The sequence below is a fragment of the Diadema antillarum genome, unplaced genomic scaffold, assembly GCF_040938485.1.
Source record: "Diadema antillarum isolate AM-2024a unplaced genomic scaffold, OU_Dant_1.0 scf00000028, whole genome shotgun sequence".
NCBI classification, from domain to species: domain Eukaryota; kingdom Metazoa; phylum Echinodermata; class Echinoidea; order Diadematoida; family Diadematidae; genus Diadema; species Diadema antillarum.
In genome coordinates, this window is record NW_027270917.1 from 7,060,125 (window position 1) to 7,084,210 (window position 24,086).

Here is a 24,086-nt window from a genome sequence, read left to right on the forward strand (position 1 = left end):
TGAGCCTTGGTGTATTAATCATAGAGGCATAATACAACTTTGTATACTCATGTATGTTCCCCTTGACCTTCATCAACTTTCCTTCCTTGTCCTTTATTTCCTTCCCATCTTTCATCTTAGTTCTCTTTTCTTCGTAATATTTATACACCGTCTCATTTACTCTCTCCTTTACCCTTCGTTTTACTCCTTATTTCATTTCATCTGTCAATTCCTCCATCTTCTTTCTCATTTAATTCCACCATTCTATAATTCACATTCTGTTACTCCTTGTTCTCCTTCCTCTATTCCTTGTAAAATGTATTGTCATTTCTATCCGTCTGAGTGTGTATAATATCATTCCGACATGAAGCGGTGTTAATATTCATGTTTGAGAACAGTATACTTGTCAAAATATAATTTCCACGTATCACTGCACTTCATCTAGAAATGTGCCTCATTATGCCTTTCATCTTTTTAGGGGATTAACGAGCGCCTCTTTACCAGTGGAAGGCGAGTTATTTTGTGCGTATTTTGTATCTAGAAGAGAAATAAGGTATCAAAGGAATTTTCCACTTGACTGGATTAATCAATACTGGAAGAGGGAGATACGTACCGTGAAATGACCTTTTAATACCCTCTAATTCTCCCTGCTGGTGAGGTCAGAGAGGCAGAAATATTCTTTGTTTCTTTTTCTTTTTTATTTCACTGTCGTTTTTCCCTTCTGTTTTCACATTTTCCCTTGATTCATTTCTCATTGTTTATTTTGTCGCTTAAAAGAGCACTTTGAAACGTATTGTCATTTGCACAAGAAAACATTTTTTTTTCTTGAAGTATATGTTTTATCCTCTTATTTAAAAAAAAAAAAAATCCTTAATCGGGAAGACCAACGACCTTGATTGCAGCAGTAAGATAACCGACGAAGTAGTTGGAATTATGCACTTAAAGGAAGCCCATATACCAAGCGGACCACTCTCTTATCACAGAAGGGACAGATTAGAAATTGTGGCAACTCATCAGAGTTGTGTTTTGTATAATGCATTTGTTTTCCAGTTCAAATCTATCCTTAGAGATACAAATATAAAACTATATGTATGTATATCAATATGTATATTTGGTGTTCTCAGCACTATATTGCGAAAATACGTTCTGCGTCCTGCAAATCACGCTAATCATTCTTCTCCGTTCTGAAATAGGAAACCTCGCAATTGCATTGTATATCGTTCAGACGTCATATATCACTGTCAGCTAGTATTTATTTCATACTTTGTATACTTATACGAAAGAATAATCTAGAATCAGAATTATAGAACTTGTACTGTCTACTATTCAAGTCGAAATGTATGCTCTCTGTCTGTTCTGCATGTACCGTATCGGTTAAGTTCAAACTGATGGCCAGCGCGCCCAATGTTCAACTCAGTGTCATATTGGTTTTTATTCTATTTTGAGGAATTTTCCGCCCAAAAAGGGGTATATAATAATAAGATATCTTTATCTTGAGTATTTTGAATTTCAGTTGTATAGAGAAATACTGAAATCGGATCAGGTGGTAATAAATGATACACGACGAAAATCGCGATGGCATAAGGCAGCAGTTATTGTCATTTGTAAGTCACCTGAATAGAGGCCAGTGACGTCAGTAGCTAGATGAAGAAGGGAGGAAAAGAATCTAACAGTTAATCATGATATTAATAATTGTCCATCCACGAAATAGAATGATGATGAGGAGGATGAGGATGGTCAAGTGGTGGTGGTGGTGATGATGATAATGATAATAATAATAATAATAATAATAATAATAATAATAATAATAATAATTATAGTAGTGGTGGTGATGGTGGTGGTGATGATGATGATAATGATAGTAATAAAAATAATGATAATAATAATAATAATGATAATAATGGTGGTGGTGGTGGTGATGATGATGATAATGATAGTAATCATAATGATAATAATAATAATTATAATAATAATAATGATAATAATGGTGATGGTGGTGGTGATGATGATGATAGTAATCATAATGATAATAATAATAATGATAATAATGGTGATGGTGGTGGTGATGATGACGATAATGATAGTAATAATAATGATAATAATTATAATGATAATAATGGTGATGGTGGTGGTGATGATGATAATGATAGTAATGATAATGATAATAATAATAATGATAATAATGGTGGTGGTGGTGATGATGATAATGATAGTAATAATAATTATAATAATAATGATAATAATGGTGATGGCGGTGGTGATGATGATGATGATAGTAATCATAATGATAATAATAATAATGATAATAATAATGATAATAATGGTGGTGGTGGTGGTGATGATGACAATCATGATGAAAATGTGACAGTGTGTGATGACGATGACTGTGGATCAGAATAGATGAGGGGGAGAACAGTTTGAGTGTCATCAGGAAGGAACAATAGATGCGTCACTGGATGGATGAGATCTGCCCATGAAAGTGGCCAAAGAAATATGTCATCCTGTAATATCTTTGGTTTGTGTTTAGAGTTTCTTCTGACATTTCCATGTTTCATAAACTTTTAACATCACTACCTGTCCGATAACTTTGTTGGTCACTCCAACAAAAGGCCAATTTACTCAGCCCATTTTTCTCTGTTCATGTTCAACACGTAGCTCTCGGCGAGAAGCCCTGTCTTGAATATCAAGAGAGAAATGGATAATAGGTTAGCCTTTGTGGGAATGACCCAAGTTATCGACAACGTGACCATGTTGAAGGTTATGGACCATAAAAGGTTAGAAGAAACCCTGCAACCTGCAGTCGTGCAGGCTGGCCTCTTAATCTGACCTCTTTCATTGACAGATATCATCCATTCAGTGAGATATTCATTGTTTCTTCACGATCACACGCAAACTTGAAAAAAAAGTAATTTGTCATGGTTGTCTTTAAAGTGCATGTACTCACAGTCATGCGTGACATTTGTCCACATATACAGTGTAATTAGCTATCAATGGAAAGAGGAAGAGTTCTTCTTTCCTCACAACCAACATTGCGCTCTCCATGGATGGCAAATGGATGAAATAGTGGCCCTCCAGAGTTGAATTACGTCTTCATCTTCTTCTTCTTCTTCTTCTTCTTCTTCTTCTTCTTCCTCTTCTTTTGATACACACTGTACAGTGAATTTAGCGACTGACTGGGAAGCCAATGCAGTGCGTATAGTCAGCTTTTGGCCGAGTCGGCCCTTTGAACGCGCTACAGGCAGCGGATTTTGTGTGTGATTCAATCGGGTTAGGGTGAGTTAGATGGGCGGAAAATCCGCACTAGCTACCGAGAAGTTAGTATCATAGCAATAAATTGCCTCTATTGTTGGCCAAGAGCTCTAATACCCAGCTTTAGCAAAGCGCAATAATGAGTGTTCTTCACAAAGTAGTCCCGTACTACTGTATGCGATTTTCGGTGTCGAATGAAATATAATACCATGTACTTTACCGGTTTATATACGCGCGCCAAATGAAATATGAGCTCAGGTACAGTTTGAAGGCCTCAACAGATAGAATTGCTCAATATGCTGATCTTCAATATGAAACAATAATTATAGGCCTCTGAAATCATATTAAAAAACACGATTCATCACAAAAGCACTGGAATGTTCAGTTCAACTGGCTTCAATCAGACTTAAACACAACATGAGAACCATTCTGGTGAGTAGGATAAGACAGAATGACTCCTCTCTTTATTAAAGTATGGGCAAGAATGTCGTTGTACACTTGGAAATAATAGTTTATTAAAGAAGTAGAAAACGTACGAATAAAGCGATAGCGGTAGAAGGAGGAGGAGCGATGGTAAAAGTGGTAATGACAAAGATATATTAGAATTTGGTGAAGTAATTATCATTTCAGTATAAGTAGTAATGAAGGTAGAAATAATTGAACAGTAGAGTAGAAGTTGCTGTAGTAGTAGTAGTAGTAGTAGAGTAGCACTAGTAGTAATAGAAGTAATAGAAGTAGTAGTAGTAGTAGTAGTAGTGGTGGTGGTGGTGGAATGAATTTTAATTGAAAATGTTTATTTTCACTCATTTTTATAGTGACCTCAAGGATCACTCCAAAAACCATCGAGTGATTCCTGAGGTCACTCCAAAATGAGTGAAAATGAACATTTTCACTTAAGATTCATTCCAATTTCACTCTAAATTCACTCTTTTTTTGTATTCACTCCTTTAAGAGTGAATATTTTCACTCGATTTTGTTAGAGAGTGTGTAGTAGTAGTAGTAGTTGTAGTAGTAGTAGTAGACATGTAGTAGTAGAAGTAGTAGTTGTAGTTGTAGCAGTAGTCGCAATATTTTTTATTCTCCTGATTAAAAGAGGGAAAAAAAAGAAATTAAATTACGACTTGATCACTGATGACGGGACATAATCTATTGCTGGTCCTCCATGGTATATAGCGTCCAGAATACAATTGAACGGTAATCATAAAGTAAAATCATAAAGTAATTATAAATCACAATTAACAAAGAAGACAATATCGCAATCTTTCCAGAAATACACGCAATGTCTATGAAATAAACAGCCACTGACCCATTTGACAGAATTATTATTGTAATTTTATGTTTATTTCTACATACTAACATAATACAACATGCAACGTAATGACACCATAGCTGACACCAACTTTACTGAACACATGCTAACTTTAGAACGTTAAATGTGATGAACAGCAATATACAACGTAATGAATCCAGCTCGGAAGATACAATACATGACATTAAATTAACGAAAAAAAAAAACTGAAGAAAAACGTCAAATGAAAGTCTCTGGTAGTCTAATGGAGCTCAAAATGGGAGGGACCTAGGACGTAGCTAGCATGTATTGTAAAAGCATCTCAATACAGAACGATTAACCACGACAGGGCAATGTCCAGTAATTGAATCTGTTGCACACATGATTATGGTAAAGTAAACAGTCCTTACATACATGATTGTCAGACAGAAAATGGTTTGGAGCGTCATGTAAGTCCATACTCAGTATAGGAAACTTCTCATAGAGAAAGAAAAATAAAGAATTTACTTAATACTGGAAGTTCACTATCAGAACTACCTTTTAATATCTAGGATGAGATATTGGGAAGAAAACGAGGCAAGGAGCTTAAAAATAGATATCTTATAATCTTAAAATGTCACTTTTCGTAGAAAATTTCCACAAGACACTACACCATCATGCATCAGTACACTTTCTGACTCGTTCTTGGGCTACATTATTGCAATCTCCATAGCATGAAATATTCCTCAGTTGCAGCCCCATGCGGTCACCACTGACAAGTAGAAAATGTAATACAAATGCACACGTATAGGTAAGTATGTTCATCTTTACTAATTCATTTCTCTTTTTTTTCTTTTCTTTTCTTGAGGTGAACGGCAAAAGGAAGGTATTGTATTTTCTATATGACATAATTCTGGAGACGTTTTGACTTTACTTCCAAGGATGACATTGGAGGTGTATTTTATAGGCGAGAAGATTGGCTAAACAATCGCCAACTTATCCTGCGCACAAACAAATTGTCGAGCTGTGAGACGATAACATCATTCCCCAACATCTTTCATCATTACGGTGAAAGAAGGAAAATTCTTAAATTGAATTCCTAGATAGACAATTGTGCTATTTTACCTCAGATTTCTGTGGATTGTTTTCCTCCTCTGTTTGTTATAGCTCCATTTTGTATAACTTGAAGATGATGAAGACTTTTTTTTGCTTTGTTTTGTACCTCTTTGAGACAGAAAAAAAAGAGGACAGAGCCCCATGCCTGTGTCTGGGATGAGTTTGGCGGGATGCTGGTATAGTTTTGGTTGAGATGACCGGCTTCAGGTTTTGAAGTTCTTAGTGAGAAAATGTTCAACCTCTCATGAATTAAAAGTTTATATGATGAAAGTTTATTTTGAAATGGCCGAGATGTCAAAAACAAAGCAATCCTAATAACAGGTATATAGGTTTCATTAGGATCGCATTGCTTTACTTTGTGTGTGTGTGTGTGTGTGTGTGTGTGTGTGTGTGTGTGTGTGTGTGTGTGTGTGTGTGTTTTGATATCTCAGCCATTACTAGCCAATCTTCATCAAACAAACTCTAAATTCCTCTTAAAAATATATGCAATTGTCTCGTAAGGAGGTAAAAGCTGAATCCTCATCTCAACCAAAACTATACCATCCCTTTGAACCATGAGTTAGATACACACAGGTAGATAATCCGGAGTCCAATATCCATCATTACAGGTTAATGTGCCACTCGCCGGGCCATTTACGTGTCGGTAATTTGGCGCGCACGTCACCGTGATGTCGTCGTTGTGGTAGTAGTACCCGTCGTCTGTTCTGGCGGCTGGAGTTATCCTCAGAGAAGGCGGGAAAGTGGGGGCTGGGCAGTTGGCTACATGGAGGATAAAACGATGTGATAATAACAATTAAAATGTCAAAGAAAGAAATACTGCACTAATACTAATAGAACAACAACAATGATATTAAAAATGTGAACGATTCTGATGACGTAAATGCAAAAAAAAAATCATGGATTATGTAAAATAAGGAGAATGTCTCAGACATTCTTGGGTTTTTTGTTGTTGTTGTTTTTTAACATGAATGCATAATTGGAATTATTTTGACTTCATCAGTGTGTGTGTGTGGGGGGGGGGAATCATTGACTCACACTTGACCCATTTAACAGCAAGCACTCCCCTCCTCCCCCCCCCCCCCCCCACACACACACGCACAAACTAAAAACAACAAAACAAATAAAACAGAAAAAAAAAGAAAACCAGAACCTTCTGATCATATTCATGTCTTTCTTTTTCCAATAAACCTTTTTGAAACATTAGAGACACTGTGTGTCACCCCTATCCTATCGTATGATTACCGTAGCAGTCGACAGAAATGTCCCATACGCCATCACTGCAGGTCATAGGCGTAGAGTAGTTTGACCCGGATCCGGAAGTGTAACCGTTGTCGCACGTTACCACCACGTACTCTCCGTCAGCTACCTCATATCCGAGTGCTTCGTAGTTAGAATTAGGAATCAGTGGCGAGATGCAGTTCTCTGAATCCGGAAACGTGTACAAAGAAACGTATATTATCCAAGGCACTCTCAAAATGCATCAACGAAATGCTATAGTTCATGGGTACATCATAGATTAAATGAACATTTACTTTTTTTCTGAGAAATGTAGAATTCACGTTGAATGAATTCAACTCATTTCAGTCATTAAGAGTCATAATTTTCAAACTTAAAGGTATACGTATGGTATAGTTTCGACTGAGATGGGGCTTCAGGTTTCCAATTTTTTGTGAGATGATTAAAAACCTCTTATGAAATATGAAAGAGTATACATTTCTCAGAGGATTTGAAAATTTATTTGAAGCAAATTGATTTGAAATGGCTGAGATATCCAGAAACAAAGAGTTCCTAATAAAACATGAGAACCACATTTTATCAAGACCACTCTATTTTACTTATGTCGTTGGGATGAGTGACGAACTTCCTTTGGATCTTAGTGCCCTTTTCTTACCCCATTATTCCTAAATCGTAAATCCTACCTATATCAAAGGCTTCATTGATTCTGCAAGTTGTGAAAAAAATCGAAACTTATCTACACTGAATGAATTACATGACCATTAATTCCTGTGTCACAAGAAATCTTGTGAAAATAAAATTAAAACAAAACAATGACCTCAACATGTCCACTATCGCTGGTTAGGTTTGATTAATGTTTCTAAAATGTAACTCAATGTTGATCTTTTCCTCTTAATTATTCACAAATTCCCATCAAGAACTTATAATTCTAATTTAGAAGTCAAATGGAGCCCCAGACTGACAAAGTCATACGCACCTAGACATTGACCAATAGCAGCTTGCCAAGTTCCATCCCGACACGTGACCGAGTTTGGACCATTCAGAGTGAAGCCTTGATCACATGACACGATGAGTGCTTCTCCGCTCAGCACCAAGGTGCCGGGTGCAAAAGAGGCGTTACCATTGAACAAAGTTGGCACAACGCAATGCTCTGTGGAATACATTGCAAAGTACAAAGAATGACATCATCATGAAAGCATCTCAAGAATGCGTTCGACTTTTAGTCATATTTCAGTTTGACTGGGTATTGTACATAATATTTCTAAGGTTCATCAAAAAAGACAAAGAAAGGCATAGAAGGATTTTTTCACTGATTCCTCTCAACAATTTATTCATATCACTATTTTTGTTTAAATTGGCTCCGTGTAAAACCATTTACGATATTTAAGAGGAGCTGACAAAATGAACTGAAAGGTAGAAACAGTTACATTGTGGTTTATGCACTACAAATCTTACACCCTTTGTACATACACACACGACACCTATACCTTCACACGTCGGTACAGCCGGTGTCCACTCGCCAGTTCCGCTACACATTACTTCCTGGGATCCGAATAAACTGTACCCATAGTCACAGGAAAAGAACGCAGTGTCGTATAACACGTAAAGGTTCGTGGCATCTTCTTCGGATCCGTGAAGGGGAGGAGTTGGTGATGGGCAGAAATTTTCTACAAAATGATATATAGATTTGATCAAAAGAACTTAAATCTCATGAGATTCCTGAAGCTAAATAGAAAATTATAGGTTTGTAGATGAAGGCCTTTCAGTTCTATAATTTACGGCGTTGCGCTACTTAGCCTAGAAGATGAGTGTAATAACTGCTGATCGTTTCTCAGTGAATGCATCAGCATACAAAAATATACGAGAAAAAAAGGAAATTTATTTCATTCCAAATCATCAGTCACCCTGTGTGTGGCAAATAAAATGGATTCACAAAAATAGACCTCTGAAAACACGCAGTCCTAAGCTTCTCGTAGGAACATTTATTCCTCAATTAATGAAATAATGAGATACATAAAAGTGATGTACACAGATATTTGTTAGTGACTGTTGTCTTTTCTTTCTTCTACAAAACGTGTGGTAGCAAAACTTTTGTTTTTACACGCCTTTGAATACATGCAAGCCACGTCCATTCTATTCAATTCCATTCAGCTTAATTCAAACGTATTTCATTTATCAACAGCAGACAAATCAACAAGGTAGGAATTAAATACAGTGTACTCAATTGACAGTATACTGTTCATTATCAAACAAATACGCTTGTCATTACAATTAAAGGAAACTTTAAGACATGTTCAGAGAAAAATGGAGGGGCAAAAAAAAAAAGATAAAGCTTGCAATGTGCGGGTCCCTGAAAGAAAATCCACGTAAATGGATAAGGTTAAAGCATGCAAAATGATTAAGTCAAATGATATGATTTATGCATGGGCGTCACCAGGGGGGGGGGGGGGGGGGGGGGGAGGGGGGTGCGTTGGGTGCGAACCCACCCCCTTCAGACCCTGAAAAACAAAACAAAAAAAAAACTTCAGTCTGCGAGCGACCTCAACGCCGTACCCTAAATAATGATTATTTTTTTATCTATTTTTTTCTTTTGGGGGGAAATTTTGCATCGGGGACAAAAAAAAAAAATCGTGGGCAAAAACAATTCGCACCCCTGGTTCTGGCAGCACTGATTTTATACATATCTACTAGTACAAGTGTATTCTATACAGTGTTTACTATTTAGATAGATTTTGGACATCCTTCCCATGCTTGGTCACTTCGACGCCACCTCGCTGGTCATACCTCCCCCAGTCATGAACATAAACCGACACCCTTGACTACCAGTGGCGGATCCATGGGGAGGGGCGCACCGGGCGCCCGCCCCCTCTTAATTTCCAAAGCGAAAAAGTATAGCTACAAACAGCAGTTTTTGGACTGTAAAATGTCAAAATTTTCAAGCTCGCTCGTTCCGCTCGCTGGCATTTAGTCGTAATGCCATTCTATTGAAGTTGCTGCCAGTAATTGCCGGCAGTTCCACCCGGTGCGCCCCCCCCCCCTCTTACTCCAAACAAATATAGCTACAAACGGCAGTTTTTGTACTGTAAAATGTCACAATTTTCAAGCTTGCTCGCTCCGCTCGCTCGCATTTAAATTCTCCTGATATTGCTGGCAGTAATTGCCAGCAGTTGCGCCCGGTGCGCCCCCTTTAATTTCGAAAGCAAAAAAGGTATAGCTTCAAACGGCAGTTCTGGGACAGTAAAATGTCAAATTTTTCAAGCTCGCTCGCATTTAATCTTTATTCAATTCCCCTGATGTTACTGCCAGTAATTGTCTGCAGTTGCGCCCGGTGCGCCCCCCCCCCCCCTTAATTTCCAAAGCGAAAAAATATAGCTACAAACGGCAGTTTTTCTACTGTAAAATGTCAACATTTTCAAGCTCGCTCTCTTCGCTCGCTCGCATTGAATCGTTATGCAATTCACCTGATGTTGCTGCCAGTAATTGCCAGCAGTTCCGCCCGGTGCGCCCTCTCCCTTAATTTCCAAAGCGAAAAAATATGGCTAAGAACGGCAGTTTTTGGACTGTAAAATGTATAATTTTCAAGCTCGCTCTCTTCGCTCGCTCGCATTTAATCGTTATGCAATTCACCTGATGTTGCTACCTGTAATTGCCAGCAGTTCCGCCCGGTGCGCCCCCCTCCCTTGATTTCCAAAGCGAAAAAATATGGCTAAGAATGGCAGCTTTTGGACTGTTAAATGTAAAATTTTAAAGCTCGCTCGCTCCGCTCGCTCGCATGTAATCGTTATGCTCTCCTGATATTGCTGCCAGTAATTGCTAGGAGTTGCGCCCGATGCGCCCCCCCCCCCCCCCCCGCCTTAAATTCCAAAGCGAAAAAATAAAGCAACAAACGGCAGGTATTTTTTTACTGTAAAATGTCAAAATATTCAAGCTCGCTCGCATTTAATTGTTATGCCTTTCTCCCGATGTTGCTGCCAGTAATTGCCGGCAGTTGCGCCCGGTGCGCCCTCCCCCTTTATTTCCAAAGCGAAAAAATATAGCTCCAAATGGTAGTTTTTTTTACTGTAAAATGTCAAAATTTTCAAGCTCGCTCTCTTCGCTTACTCGCATTTAATCGTTATGCCGTTCACCTGATGTTGCTGCCAGTAATTGCCAGCAGTTGCGCCCGGTGGCCCCCCCCCCCCCTTAATTTCCAAAGCAAAAAAAAATATATATATATATATATGGCTACAAACGGCAGTTTTGGGACTGTAAAATGTCAAAATTTCAAAGCTCGCTCTCTCCGCTCGCTCGCATGTAATCGTTAAGTCATTCTCCCGATATTGCTGCCAGTAATTTGTCGTTTTACACCGTCATTCCATAATCCATTTATAGGGGGACAACCCCCTCCTACAACCTCCCCCTTACTCGTTCCGCTTGTTCGGGCTCGGTCGCGTTCATGACATCAGTGTAAGAATTATTACTAGAAGTTTATTTGAATTATGCCATTTATAGGCAAATTCTTCAACAACAGTTTACTTCAAAATGTACTGATACCTTAAACAAGTGGGACTGTTTCAAGTCGATAAAACACGCAAAATACCTGCATCAAATTGCACCATTTACAACATAAAAATGCAAAAAGTGCTCACCGTGGGAGGGGGACACTCCCTCCCATATCCTCTCCCTCGCTCACTCCTCTCGCTCTTGCTTGGCCGCGTTCATGATATTCAGTGTAAATATTAAAACTGGAAATTTATTTGGATGATACTATTTTATAGGCAAATTGTTCGATAATAATCTACATCAAAATATACTGCTTTACTTTAAACAAGTGGGACTGTTTCGAGTCGATAAAACAAGCAAAACATGCATCAAATCCCCCCTTGCTCTCTCCGCTTGCTCGGGCTCGGTCGCGTTCATGACATCAGTGTAAGAATCAATACAAGAAGTTTATTGAAATGATACAGTTTATAGGCACATTGTTCAACAACAAATTCCATCAAAATGTACTGCTATCTTAAACAAGTGGGACTGTTTCAAGTCGATAAAAACACGCAAAAAGCCTGCATCAAATTGCACCATTTATAACATCAAAATGCAAAAAGTTATCACCGTGGGGGGGGGGGGGGGGGGGGGGGACAACAGGCACTTCCACACCCTCGCCCCCCCCCCCCCTGCTCGCTCCCTCGCCTACTAACACACCTCCCCCCCCCCCCCCCCCCCCCAAGATGAAATCCTAGCTACGCCGGTGCCCATTCCCCGCTTGGTTTCCCTCAACAACAGTTAAAGTCTAGGGATTGAGAGCTTCCTATATTCCAAATGTCTGTCAAAAAGAAAAAAAAAATCTCGTTACATTAGGGTCAAAACGCACCCTCCCCCCCCCCCCTTGAAAAAAAGAAAAAAAGCTGGTGACGCCCCTGTTTATGTCATTTTGTGTCTCATCTCAGAGGAGGCGTATCGTTTGTCGTGTATCCACTATAGTGGCCACGGCGAATTGCGGGCTTATAGATCTGCGACGCTAGTCCTATATACGAAGCGGCAATCAGGCAAAAAGAAAAGAAAAAGGTTTCGTTCTGCACAATATGCGCGATACAATGCTGCTGTTTCCATTGTCCAACTCGCATGTATCAACGCGTGTCATAACCTTGATAGCATCGCACATCTATACTGGGTGTCCCCAAAAAAGCGGAACGGTGGATTTTAAGTACCTTACGTTCTAAAAGTGATATATGTTTTGACATCATTAGAAAGAACATCTTCCGCAAAAGACAATGATACCAAAATCTTTAAATTTGGTTTAGCAATTTTTTTCTACGCCAATTTCTGTAAATGCAGTCATTTTCAAATTTCGTCGGATTTTTGCGACTAATGAGATAATAATTTGAGCGAGACAAGCGATCCATACGGTGAATATTGTGTAAGCTCGGTGATCCATGTCAACAAAATCTGTCTAACAAAAATCGAGTGAAAATATTCACTCTTAAGAGAGTGAATACAAAAAAGAGTGAATTAAGAGTGAAATTGGAGTGAATTATTAGTGAAAATGTTCATTTTCACTCATTTTGGAGTGACCTCAGGGATCACTCAAAGATTTTGGAGCGATTCCTGAGGTCACTCCAAAACGAGTGAAAACGAACATTTTCGCTCAAAATTCACTCCAATTTCACTCTAAAATCACTCTTTTTTGTATTCACTCTTTTAAGAGTGAATAATTCTCTCGATTATTTTTTAGAGAGAACGATACAGCTTTCACATTGGGTGCGGGCCAGGAAAAAACGGTGTGTGTGTGTGTGTGTGTGTGTGTGTCTGTCTGTCTGTATGTGTGTGCGCGCCCAATGTGAAAGCTGTATCTTTTGTTGACATGGATCAACGAGCTTACACAATTTACCGTATGGAACGCTCGTCGCACCCAAATTATTATCTCATAAGTCGCAAAAATTTGAAAATGACTGCATTTACAGAAATTGGCGTAGAATAAAAAGTACCGAACCAAATTTAATGATTTTCGTATCATTGTCTTCTGCGGACAATGCTCTTTCTAATGACGTCAAAAAATACAAAACTTTTAGAACGCAAGGTACTGAAAATCCACCATTCCACTTTTTTGGGACACCCGGTATAGCTCTTTATTTTAGTTACCCTCACAGGTAGGTGGCGACCCGTAATCATCAAAATACCAATAGCTCAGATGGCTGTAGTACGCATTCGACGAACCGAACAGAACGCCGCTACAGCCAATGGTCACGTTGCTTCCACCGGGGTAGCAGGAAACGGACGGAGAGAAGCTAGGAGTGCCACCCCCGTAGACCGTAGGAGTGGATGTGCAGTTCGCATACTCTGAAACGTGGGAATGAAGCAATAAGTGACTCTCTTAGTAACTGATTTAAGGTAGATAGAAATACCCGGACAGATATCTGACATAATATTCTAAAAGAGATGTGTCTTCGTGTCTTTTTTTAGAACATGCCTTTACCAGGAAGTATGGTGGATGCTTATATTATGGACCGAAAAGTAAGATAGAGTTTGACATGATTATTAAACACCTTTATACTACCGTCTCTTCAAGGTTAATTTGCTTTCACGACAAAATTTAATTACGAAGGAAACATTATTTCATAGGAAAGAGTGATTAATCATATGGAAGATTTTTGCCTTCACATGACGAACAACGGTCTATTTTATGATATAAGTATGATTATATAGACGAAACTTTTACGCCTCATCCTTGTTTAAGAGGATATCTAAAGCAGATGTGAAAGAATTTTTTTCAGTACCATCGACAAAACAAAGTGTGGAAATGAATTCTTCTCAACTCAGCATGCACGCATAAGTACAATCTCTCTCTCTCTCTCTCTCTCTCTCTTTCTCTCTCTCTTTCCTCACACACCAACACACATGCGCGCACGCACACACACACACATACCTGTCCTTACCCTAGCTCAAGACACAAAATTGATTCTTGCTCAACTCCCCCCCCCCCCACCCACTGATGACATGACTATTCGAGATACTGTAATGCAAGGCAGGTGTCTCTACATACCATGACACATGACGTCAGAATCCAACTGGCCGTCATGACAGGTCACAGGAGTAGGGAAGTCTGACCCGGAAGTATAACTTTCGTCACATTCCACGATCACGTAATCCCCGTGTGCGATGGAGCCCCGGTCTTCTGCGTGGTTCGAATTGGCGATGGTCGGGACGGGACAGTTCTCTATCATGACAATAGAGGACCTAGTGAACTTTTCGCTGCATGCTCATCAAGCGTTATTCATGAGAGAGAATCAATGAAATATCAAAATATAGTTTGAACAATATCTTCTTTTTAACCTTCTCATTGTTTTTCTCTGCAATCAAAGTACAACATCTGTAATACTTCATCTTACTGTCAAAGTCGGAGGATTAAAAATATGACGTTACCAACATTTTAAAATAATCTTGCCTAAAAACTGTCGCTATATATATCTACTCAAACTAGCTACCTAGAGTGTAATTGATTTTCCTTATTGTGTACTTTAGTTTTCAAACAATTATTTCTCTACTCACGGAAGCAGTCGCCGATGATTGGTTCCCAAACTCCATTACGACACGTTACTGAATCCGGCCCAGTGAGCGTAAAGTCGTCTTCACACAAAATACTGATAGTTTGACCAGACAGAAGCGAGGTGCCGGCTGTAATACTGCAGCTACCATTGGCAAGTGAGGGAACAATGCAGTTTTCTATCAAGGAGGGGAGTGGGAAGGGAATAGACAGGCATCAGTCCAGAAATGTAACAATTCAGTTTTTATTTTCCTTTGTTTTTTTATTTCTTTATTCAAAAGATCATGCATGCCTAACACGGCTGGCCTAACAAGGCCTATATGAATGTTACATCAAAAATAAGAAGTGATTTCTAATAGTTTTGTAAACATAGAAATAGGCCATGACATAAGAAAGAAACGAAGTTACGTGACCATAATAAAACAGTTTCTAAATAATCAAGTATCAATCAATATCATATTGTAACAAAGCAAGCGAATGTAAGAGAAACACCAAGGAATCGATGTATGACGTAATCTATTTTGTTGAAGAAGAAAAAAACACCGTGATGTAATTGCTACTTCTTGCATGTTTCTCGAGCACTTATGCGTAAAGTCAAGAAATGCCAAAACAAGTTACTTTATGTTTAATTTCCATGTGTATGCAGTGTCAGAGACCGCATTATAAAAGCAGACTGATTTAACTCAAATTCAGTTGGAAAACCTTTCCGACCAATAGTGTAGTATTGACTAAATTTGAATTTCCAAGAGATTCAAGATTTTACACTACAGTGATGTTCCATCATTGATCCATGCAAATGGAACGTGGTGACTGGAATTGACTTTGATTTCAAATTCGATTGATAAAATCTGTTGCGAGTTTCCTGATATTCTTGACTGTTTTTTTTTTGTGTGTGTGTGTGTGTGTGTGTGTGTGTGTGTTGTTTGTTTGTTTGTTTGTTTTATATCCAAATCATGCAAAAATTACCTGCACACAAAGGAATAGCTGGTTCCCACTGGCCAGTACCGGTACACATCAGTTCCCTGGATCCGATCAAACTGTAGCCCTCGTTGCAATCGAATGACGCCACGTCGTACAAAGCGTACTGATCGCCCGGGTACTCTTCGGATCCATGTTCAGGAGGAGTTAGTATATTGCAGCTGGACTCTTTTAATAAATTGCGCCACCAGGCATTAGATGAAGAAAGAAAAGTACTTTGATGATACAGCTGTATTCACCGAAAAGAGTGCTCCTCAGCGCTTCAAGGACTTTTTTATTTTTATTGCTAACAATAAATTTTGATGAAAAATGAACATTGGATTTTAACCATTAACCATACGAAAAGCTAACGCATGTCAAAAAAGTGCTCTCTATACATCAAATGCAAACCAGATGAGTGGGTTGATTTATTGTGAAATGTGTGAGCGACAATGTTTTTGGAAGGGCTAAATAACATGTTGGTACTGTGTCTCTACAGTCAAGGAGGTTCTTTTTTCTATGACATACCTTCACACGTAGGCGAAGATGAGGTCCAGCCGTAAGCCCAGGAACCGTTGTAGAAAGCACCCGAAGAGCCGAACAGCACCCCACTGCAGTCGATTTCCACCTCAGCGCTGAGTGGGTAGCAGGTCGCATCCGGTGAGAAGCTAGGAGTACCACCCCCGAGTACGTCGGGCGTCGAAGAGCACTCTTCGGATTCTTCAGTGTTCATGATTAAAAACAAAGCATTATAGATCGATAACGATTCAGCGATTATAAAGAGTGAAGATTAATCACTTCGGAATTTTGAGGATCCACGAAACGCACTAGGAGAAACACACACACACACACACACGCACACACAAACACAACAGCAACAACAGCAGCAGCAGCAACAGCAACAACAGCAACAACAACAAACAAACAAACAAACATAGAGGCCCGGTGGTTTGGCGCTTGCAAGTTTACTTTCCACGACTTCTTGCAGATTTACGCAAGAAAAATATAGCAAACTTGACAATATATACTTGGCATATAGCAAACTTTGGGCTATTTTACTGCACGGAAGGCATGGTGTCAATTTATATATTCTGTATCACAATGGCATTGATCTATACCTGCCAAGTTTGGGGAAAAACGTGACCATGCGTCTTCAACAATAAGATCAAAATCTCAGGGCATAGTGCCCATTTAACCCAGTCAGAAATACTTAGGATCCTATCAGGTCAAGAATTCTATCTGCGAAGTTTTGTTAACATCTGTCATGGAGTTTTCATGAGCAAGCTGGAAAAAAAAAAAGCACGTTGCGACGCACAAAGGACGCCAGACCATGAACGGGACCATGAATAAATCTAATAGCTAAAATGAACATTTTCTCTCAGATGAGCTAAAAAAGAACAAGAGCGGAAAATATCCTTGAATTTCAGACTCTATCAATAAACTCACGACTAATACCCAAGTCGCAAGCATACCCCCATCTCATTAATTGAAGAAGTATCAAAAACACATTATCTATACAGCTTTTGTTAATAGGGAATGAAGGACATAAGGAGGCCCTGACCATAAGGGGCAATTAAGTATACCTGAGCAAGTCACTGTGGAGTCCCATGAGCCGTCATTGCATGTTAAAGGCACGGGTAAATTGGCCCCTGAACCAGGAGAGTAACCGAAGTCACATTCAACCACCACGTACTCTCCATGTGGCACGGTCACGTGACTATCGGCTTCGGCGAAATTCGAATTTGGCACGGTCGGGTGTAGACAATGACCTGACATACATATTGAAATAATGGCAGACAACATTAGTCCAACTTTACATTGTTAAAGGCTGCATTAGAATGAAATTCGTTAAAGGTTTCATGTGATATCCCCTCTGACGTAATAGATTTAACTCCAGGACAAAATGCTGGCGACTCTTTGGCTATACTTACAATGCGGTGAGCGTTTGAGCTGGTAAGACAGTTTTCAGCAAGCGACTCAACATTAATTCTTATCTCGATTCATAATATGAAAGCGTTTGTAATCACTAACCTTTGCATGTTTAGGTATTATTTCTTTTTTGCTTAATTTCTTTTTGTTGCGGTTAACTTGAGGGACGTACTCGAACCACGAGTAATATTCGGTAGCGTTTATTGCTTTGTAGCATACACTGTACTTTGAAATGGGATTAGAAAAGCCTATATAGTATGGCAAGCAAAAATAACTTTAATGTTTATAGCCATAATTCATCAGGGTCACGTCGGGTGAACAAACAGTGTTCGTTGGAGTCAAAGTGCGTATATGCTATCTGATTGAAGTGATAACACGTAGAATCAACACCAATTATGATCATTCAACAGAAATTAAGCAGAGCGTTTATGATTTGTTACGCCGACTGGCGTAACCTATACTTTGAGAACATTTCCAATGTGAGGGTGGGAAACCCCCGCTAGAATTAAAACAACATAACAATGATATCTATAGGCAAAGATTCTTCGTGCATTTGGTTGATCTGAAATGATTGGCTAAGTTTCTTTTGAAAAGAAAAAAACAGTTTTTTGTATGTATTTCAGTATTCTCTTGTGCCTTCTAGTAGGTGATAATAAAATGTACATGAAAAAATGAATGTGTATTATCATCTATGTATGATTTATGTATCATGTATACGCACGCCGACTGAAAAATTTGTTCGTTATCAAATATTCTTTCTCAACTTAATTCATTAATTCACTAAAATATACTCACTTATTCATAAATTAGTTGAAATAATTGATAATTGAACTTTTCCCAGTAGTCATCAAGATAATGAAAAACCCTTACACTGAGATTTCAAAAATCCTTCTTCTTTTTTTCTTCTTAACGATAGACTTCCGTGGGGGATAAACAGAATTCAAAACGTATCTATGGACGTGGCCGGATTGTGTTTAGATAGGTGCTGGGTTCGGTTCTTGAAAACAAACAGGAAAAACCCAGCAAATACTGTCTTCATTATTTATCTCAGCAGAACAATTACTTCTGAGATCAGCTCTTCAATGGCTTCAGCATTTCGTTTTATGCAATTTCCCATTTTGTATAACAACATTTCAGTTTTATGATGATATGGTTACAAGACTATATTTTATGTGATTTCCCATTTTAATAGCATCTCATTTTCAGTTAAGTGGGCACAAGAAACAATCCCTGCAACTAGTCTTGTTGCCGCTTAAAGGCTAATCAGCTATATGTGGTAGCAAAAGTCTATAGGCCCACTCACTCAGGCACTGGCCAATGAATGGTTCCCAAATTCCGTCATTGCATATGACGTCACGAGGACCAGTTAGGTTATACCCCTCGTCACACGTCACTTCTATGCCTTGCCCTTGAGACTTCGACGTGCCGTATGCAGATGAGGTGTTTCCATTGGCAACCACTGGAACTATGCAATTCTCTGCAAAAATAAAAGGAAAAATTAATCTAAACGACTAGAATCGTATTCCAATTACTATATAGATGCTCTCCATTCTGTTTGAAGAATGCAATACAGCAATTTATTATTTCAAACTTTTCAAAGACACAGCACACCTTACCTATAAAAAGGCAAAGATTTACATGAAGCAAAAAAAAAAAAAATAGTCCGAATAGGTCCGATAAAGACAGTTCATGCAAAGTATGCATTGTTTGTTTTATAAAATTATACATTCATTTGCACATACATTTTGTACTGTATAGAGTTTACACCTTTTACTTCTTTACTTTTTGCTTGTATAATTTGTATTATCTATCGCCTTTTGTTTGATGGAAATAAAGTAATTGAACTAGAATTGAATTGAAACTTCTGATACACACGTCATTCTTTCTCAGATGGGGAAAATATCATATCAGGAAACGTGTACTTACTTTCAGCACACTGAAACTAAATCAATGGCTAAAAACACAAGATGTCGTAAGATTTAAATCACGTAACGTTACCTTTGCACTTCGGTATGGCTGGTACCCACTCGCCAGTACCAGTGCACCCCACCTCTGTGGATCCGACCAAACTGTAGCCGATGTCACAGGAAAAGAACGCAGTGTCGTAGAGTAAGTATTCATCCATTGGGTATAGTTCGGATCCATGATCGGGAGGACTTGGTGACGAACAGAAGGACTCTGTGGGAATGTGACGTCAGTTTTTTATTTCTAGTAGGCCTTTCTAACAACAGTTTGATTCCACTAATTGGTAAAGCCTTTGAGAAATGATTAGGCGATTGTTTTTTTTTTTTTTTGTAAAGGTAATTATAGGATAAAGTCAATCGGATTTATCATAGTGTAATATTGTAATAGAATATTACGAACTAACGCGCCAAAGTAAATCCTGTAAAAACAATATCATGGAATTTGCCTTTATAAATTATATTACATCCTTTTCAAAAATGTTTTCATTAATTTTTCTGTCAGAAACTTGACCATGATCTCTGTTTTATACAAAGAAGGATCGGGCTCAAATCTTTCAAGGCTATACTATAGTTCGATGCTGCATTTGCATTAAGTGTCCATCAAATAATTTGTGATTCCCGCTCGCTTTGGTTTCCTCATCTGCACATGTACGTGATATGATTTCATGAATTTTGTGTGGACTTGTTAACATCTGACGATAGTAACCGACTCGTGATATTACTCTACCTAAAGACACTGTTTCAGTATATGTGTAATTTCGCAACTGAGTAAAAATTTCAGCGTATTATACTTCAGCAGGCACTAGAATTCCAGGAAATCTGAGTTATTGCTTATCTAAATATTTCTTATTGTGTTTGTTCTTTCACCCATTTTAGCTCCTTATTACAGTTTAAAGTTCTTTCATGTTTGCTTATACCTTCACAGGTTGGCTCTGCATACACGTCCCAATACCCTTGGACACAGGTTGCATTCGGAAAGCCATACAACTTTCCGCTACACTCGATTGTGACCGAGGTCCCTTCCGCGTAACATGAGGCAGCCGGTGAGAATGTAGGTGTTCCACCCCCGTACATGTCTGGTTTCGTACAGTCTTGACCGGAAATAATATTGTAGGAAGCGCAAAGAGTACATGGTTTATTGTTGGTTGAATATACATGTAGGTGAGACGTGACATCATTGGCCAATATACGATAGTATATAGATACAACGTAACCAAAATTCTTGATCGAAAAGTCAGAAGTACACGTGTATGTATGTCATAATATAGTTATGTTCTGCCATGCACAATCCTACACTGTAAAAACATCGGTGTTAGATTTAACACCATGGGTGTTAAATCTAACACCGATCAAACTTCAATAGAGGACCACACCCACAGGTGTTGAAAATGCACTGTGATGGTGTTGAAAAGTGTTCACCTGACACTTCTTGGTGTTAATTTGACACTGTACTGGTGTTAATTCAAAAATGACACCACATGGTGTTGACTTGATATTTGTTGGTGTTAATATCAATGGTTTAACACCCGTCCAGCTTCAATAAGAGACCACACCAGCTGGTGTTACTGTGGTGTAAATTTATTTTCACATTTTTTTAAAAATCTAGTATTTCAATGTAAAATTCTTGATCATCTTGTTTAAATTAAAAATCAACAAGAAGTGCAGTTACTAAGAAACTCTTCAAAAAACAGTTTTGTATTTGGAAATGACACCCGGAGGTGTTAATTTAAGACCATAAATGAGCACCGAAAATTTAACACCAGCTCGGTGTTCACTATTTAACACCGGACTTTTTGCAATGTACAGAATGAAAAATGCACATGATTTCAAGAGGTTTAGATCAGACATGTTATTTCACTTTCCGGTGTAAAGAAGTCACCTTGGAAACAGCTCGTTCCACTCTATCATCTGCATGTGATTTCGATTAACCCTAATGCAAGAATATCAATTTATTCTAATGCAGTCTATAGTCTACTTCCATTAATCTATTTCAATTCTAAACAAAGAATTGAGCATGCATTATATTAACATGCGAGTGAAGAGAGTGGTTTACCTGAGTAATATGGAAGAAAAAAATTCAAAACACAATAAGGGGAAAGCAAAACAAAATAATGGTTTGCGAACAAACTAACAGTCTAAAAGTATTAAAATATAAAAAGCACATGTGACCAACATTAGATTTGTGTTGATGGAGACATTCAAATGTACCAAAGCTTTTTATCAACGCACCAACGTGATCTAGTGGATAGTGCAGAGTTAAAGTTGCTTGCTTGTTTGCTTGTTTGTTTGTTTGTTTGTTTGTTTTTAGGGGAATTTCGGGCCAGTTAAAAGTTATTGCAACTGATTGGCAAGCTTTCCTGCATCGACGTAAATTTACCTCCATCTAGGGCAATTTGTCGCTCAGTGGCAATAAAAACAACTTAGCGCAAGAATTTCATTAACTTGACGTCAAAAATTAATCTGATAAGTAGGAATGATTTGCAAGAACAACAGCAAAATTTTGATTGAAAATCAAATAAGGACTATAGGGAAGTAATGACATTGAAGTTTCGCTGATTTTCACGTAACAATTTTGTAACAGTCGATGTGAATATTCAAATATTAATATGATTGCATGGCCTCGGACCTTGACATAATAGTTATGGCGCAATAATGTTATTATATATTATGCGCAATTTCATCCCGTTGTCAAATCCTATAGTATCATGCTTTACACTTTCATAGTAGAAGAAATGAACTCTCGTCTTTTTTTTACACGAAGAATGAAAAATTGTTAAGTGATGCATCATCAGCTCACTCGTTTGTATTTCATACCTACTGTTCAATAACGGTCATAAAACAGATATTTATTTTTAACAGTTACTTTTCGTCCGATTTTGATCAGATTTTCACTTTTGTGCCTTTGAAGTTGTTAATTTGGTCTGAAAATCATCTCTAAGAAGAGAGCGGCAGAGTATGCATTACAGAATGTCTATTACACTATCCTGAACCATTCATCCATTCCTTCGTTTGAAGATACGAGGACCCAAAACAAGGAATTGTATTTCCAATCTACGTGTCCCTCGCACTTTGATTTAAACTTTGTAACAACCAATAGTGACAACTTCAAAGTAAATTTTCTGTGTGGGTGGGTGTATGTGCGTGTGTGTGACTTGTGCAGAAGTAGAATGATCATGCCGAAAATGAATTATCATCTAAACTGTCATTTAGAAATATACAAGTATTCATCACTTTTCATATACAAAAGGTATAGATTAAATGATAAATATTATCCCGAACTCAAAAGCATCTCATTGAAGATTAAGTTTAGGAATAACAATTTGAGAATCTTTTTATTGTATAAAAGTAATCACTTAACATTGTCAATGTGGACAAGTAGATTCAAAGCGCCGTAGCATTACATGCGTAGATTATGCATCACAGCATGTGCGAACAATGACTGCATCCATTGATATCAACATATAGATACATCGGGATTCCGACATTCAGGAACAAATAAATAAATTTACATATTTATATATGTATTTACGTATATATATATATATATATATATATATATATGAATTTATTTATATAACTCGCTTCTCATTTTGTTGTTCCGATAGTTCCGTGTCATGTTTTCACAACACTGGATTAAGAAATGAAATGAAATAAAATGAAATACGATCATGCGTATTGATCAGTATTCAGCAAAAAAGAAAACAACAACAACAATAATAAAATGTATTACTTTACAGAAATATTGCGACACTGCAGATATTGCTGAAGAACTTACTGTAAAATCCCCCACAACTGCCTCTAACACACACGACCAAGGAGCAGAGGAAGAGGGTCGAAATCCAGAGCGGACTCCTTCCCGCCAGCTCACTGGGAAATCGCCGCGTGAAGCTCACCATCGTCACCTGCCTTGCCTCAGAATGTCCACAACATATGGCAGAATGATACCAGCTATTCCAAGATTGATGGTATACGTTTGGATTCAGTAAATATCTCCTCTTTGAACCATTCACGCTTTATCTATATAGTCAGTCCGAGATGGTCGGAAAACGAAAACGCGGCAGCCCTTCCAACCAAAAATGTTGCTTTTCACCATCATAAAAAAGTAGAAATTACCTGCACGTTGTTTGGTTATTTCTGTCTTGCAGATGATTATAGGGCTAATGTTCGGCATACACAATGTTCACAGGCTTAAAAAGGCTTATACTATTTTCTTATCTGATCTTCGTGTGGAATTTGGTATTAAGAACGCAAAGTCCACTGTCATGACTGATGATAATAACCCTTTGCGTTCTATGAGTCCCGATTGGCACAGCAAACCTTATAGCGTTGTGAGGGTCCTACATACTGTCCAAAGTCCGTGACGAAGAAA

General features: G+C 38.2%; 2 protein-coding genes across 2 annotated transcripts; both read right to left on the reverse strand.

Moving 5' to 3' along the window:
• Positions 1 to 2,327: 2,327 nt before the first annotated feature.
• Positions 2,328 to 14,547, reverse strand: LOC139736359 (complement factor H-like). Its single transcript, XM_071647118.1, has 6 exons — positions 14,367 to 14,547; positions 13,466 to 13,663; positions 7,824 to 7,997; positions 6,854 to 7,033; positions 6,249 to 6,370; positions 2,328 to 2,363 (listed from the first exon to the last, which is right to left on the reverse strand). Exons 1-6 carry the CDS (start codon positions 14,545 to 14,547, stop codon positions 2,328 to 2,330), a joined length of 891 nt encoding a protein of 296 aa, XP_071503219.1.
• Positions 14,548 to 14,864: 317 nt separating this feature from the next.
• Positions 14,865 to 19,878, reverse strand: LOC139736370 (C4b-binding protein alpha chain-like). Its single transcript, XM_071647129.1, has 6 exons — positions 19,752 to 19,878; positions 19,057 to 19,230; positions 17,408 to 17,593; positions 16,353 to 16,544; positions 15,834 to 15,968; positions 14,865 to 15,046 (listed from the first exon to the last, which is right to left on the reverse strand). Exons 1-6 carry the CDS (start codon positions 19,876 to 19,878, stop codon positions 14,865 to 14,867), a joined length of 996 nt encoding a protein of 331 aa, XP_071503230.1.
• Positions 19,879 to 24,086: the final 4,208 nt, after the last annotated feature.

Excerpts from the sequence above, each read along its gene's own strand:
- LOC139736359 (XM_071647118.1), bottom strand. The coding sequence starts at position 14,547 with ATGATAGAGAACTGTCCCGTCCCGACCATCGCCAATTCGAACCACGCA. Across the intron at positions 13,664-14,366 it reads TTCTGACGTCATGTGTCATG|AGTATGCGAACTGCACATCC; the intron begins GTATGTAGAGAC and ends CCCACGTTTCAG. Across the intron at positions 7,034-7,823 it reads TGCTATTGGTCAATGTCTAG|AGAACTGCATCTCGCCACTG; the intron begins GTGCGTATGACT and ends TTCCGGATTCAG.
- LOC139736370 (XM_071647129.1), bottom strand. The coding sequence starts at position 19,878 with ATGGATGAATACTTACTCTACGACACTGCGTTCTTTTCCTGTGACATC. Across the intron at positions 19,231-19,751 it reads AGCCATACCGAAGTGCAAAG|AGAATTGCATAGTTCCAGTG; the intron begins GTAACGTTACGT and ends TTATTTTTGCAG. Across the intron at positions 15,969-16,352 it reads ATCTTCGCCTACGTGTGAAG|AGTACCCGGGCGATCAGTAC; the intron begins GTATGTCATAGA and ends ATGGATCCGAAG.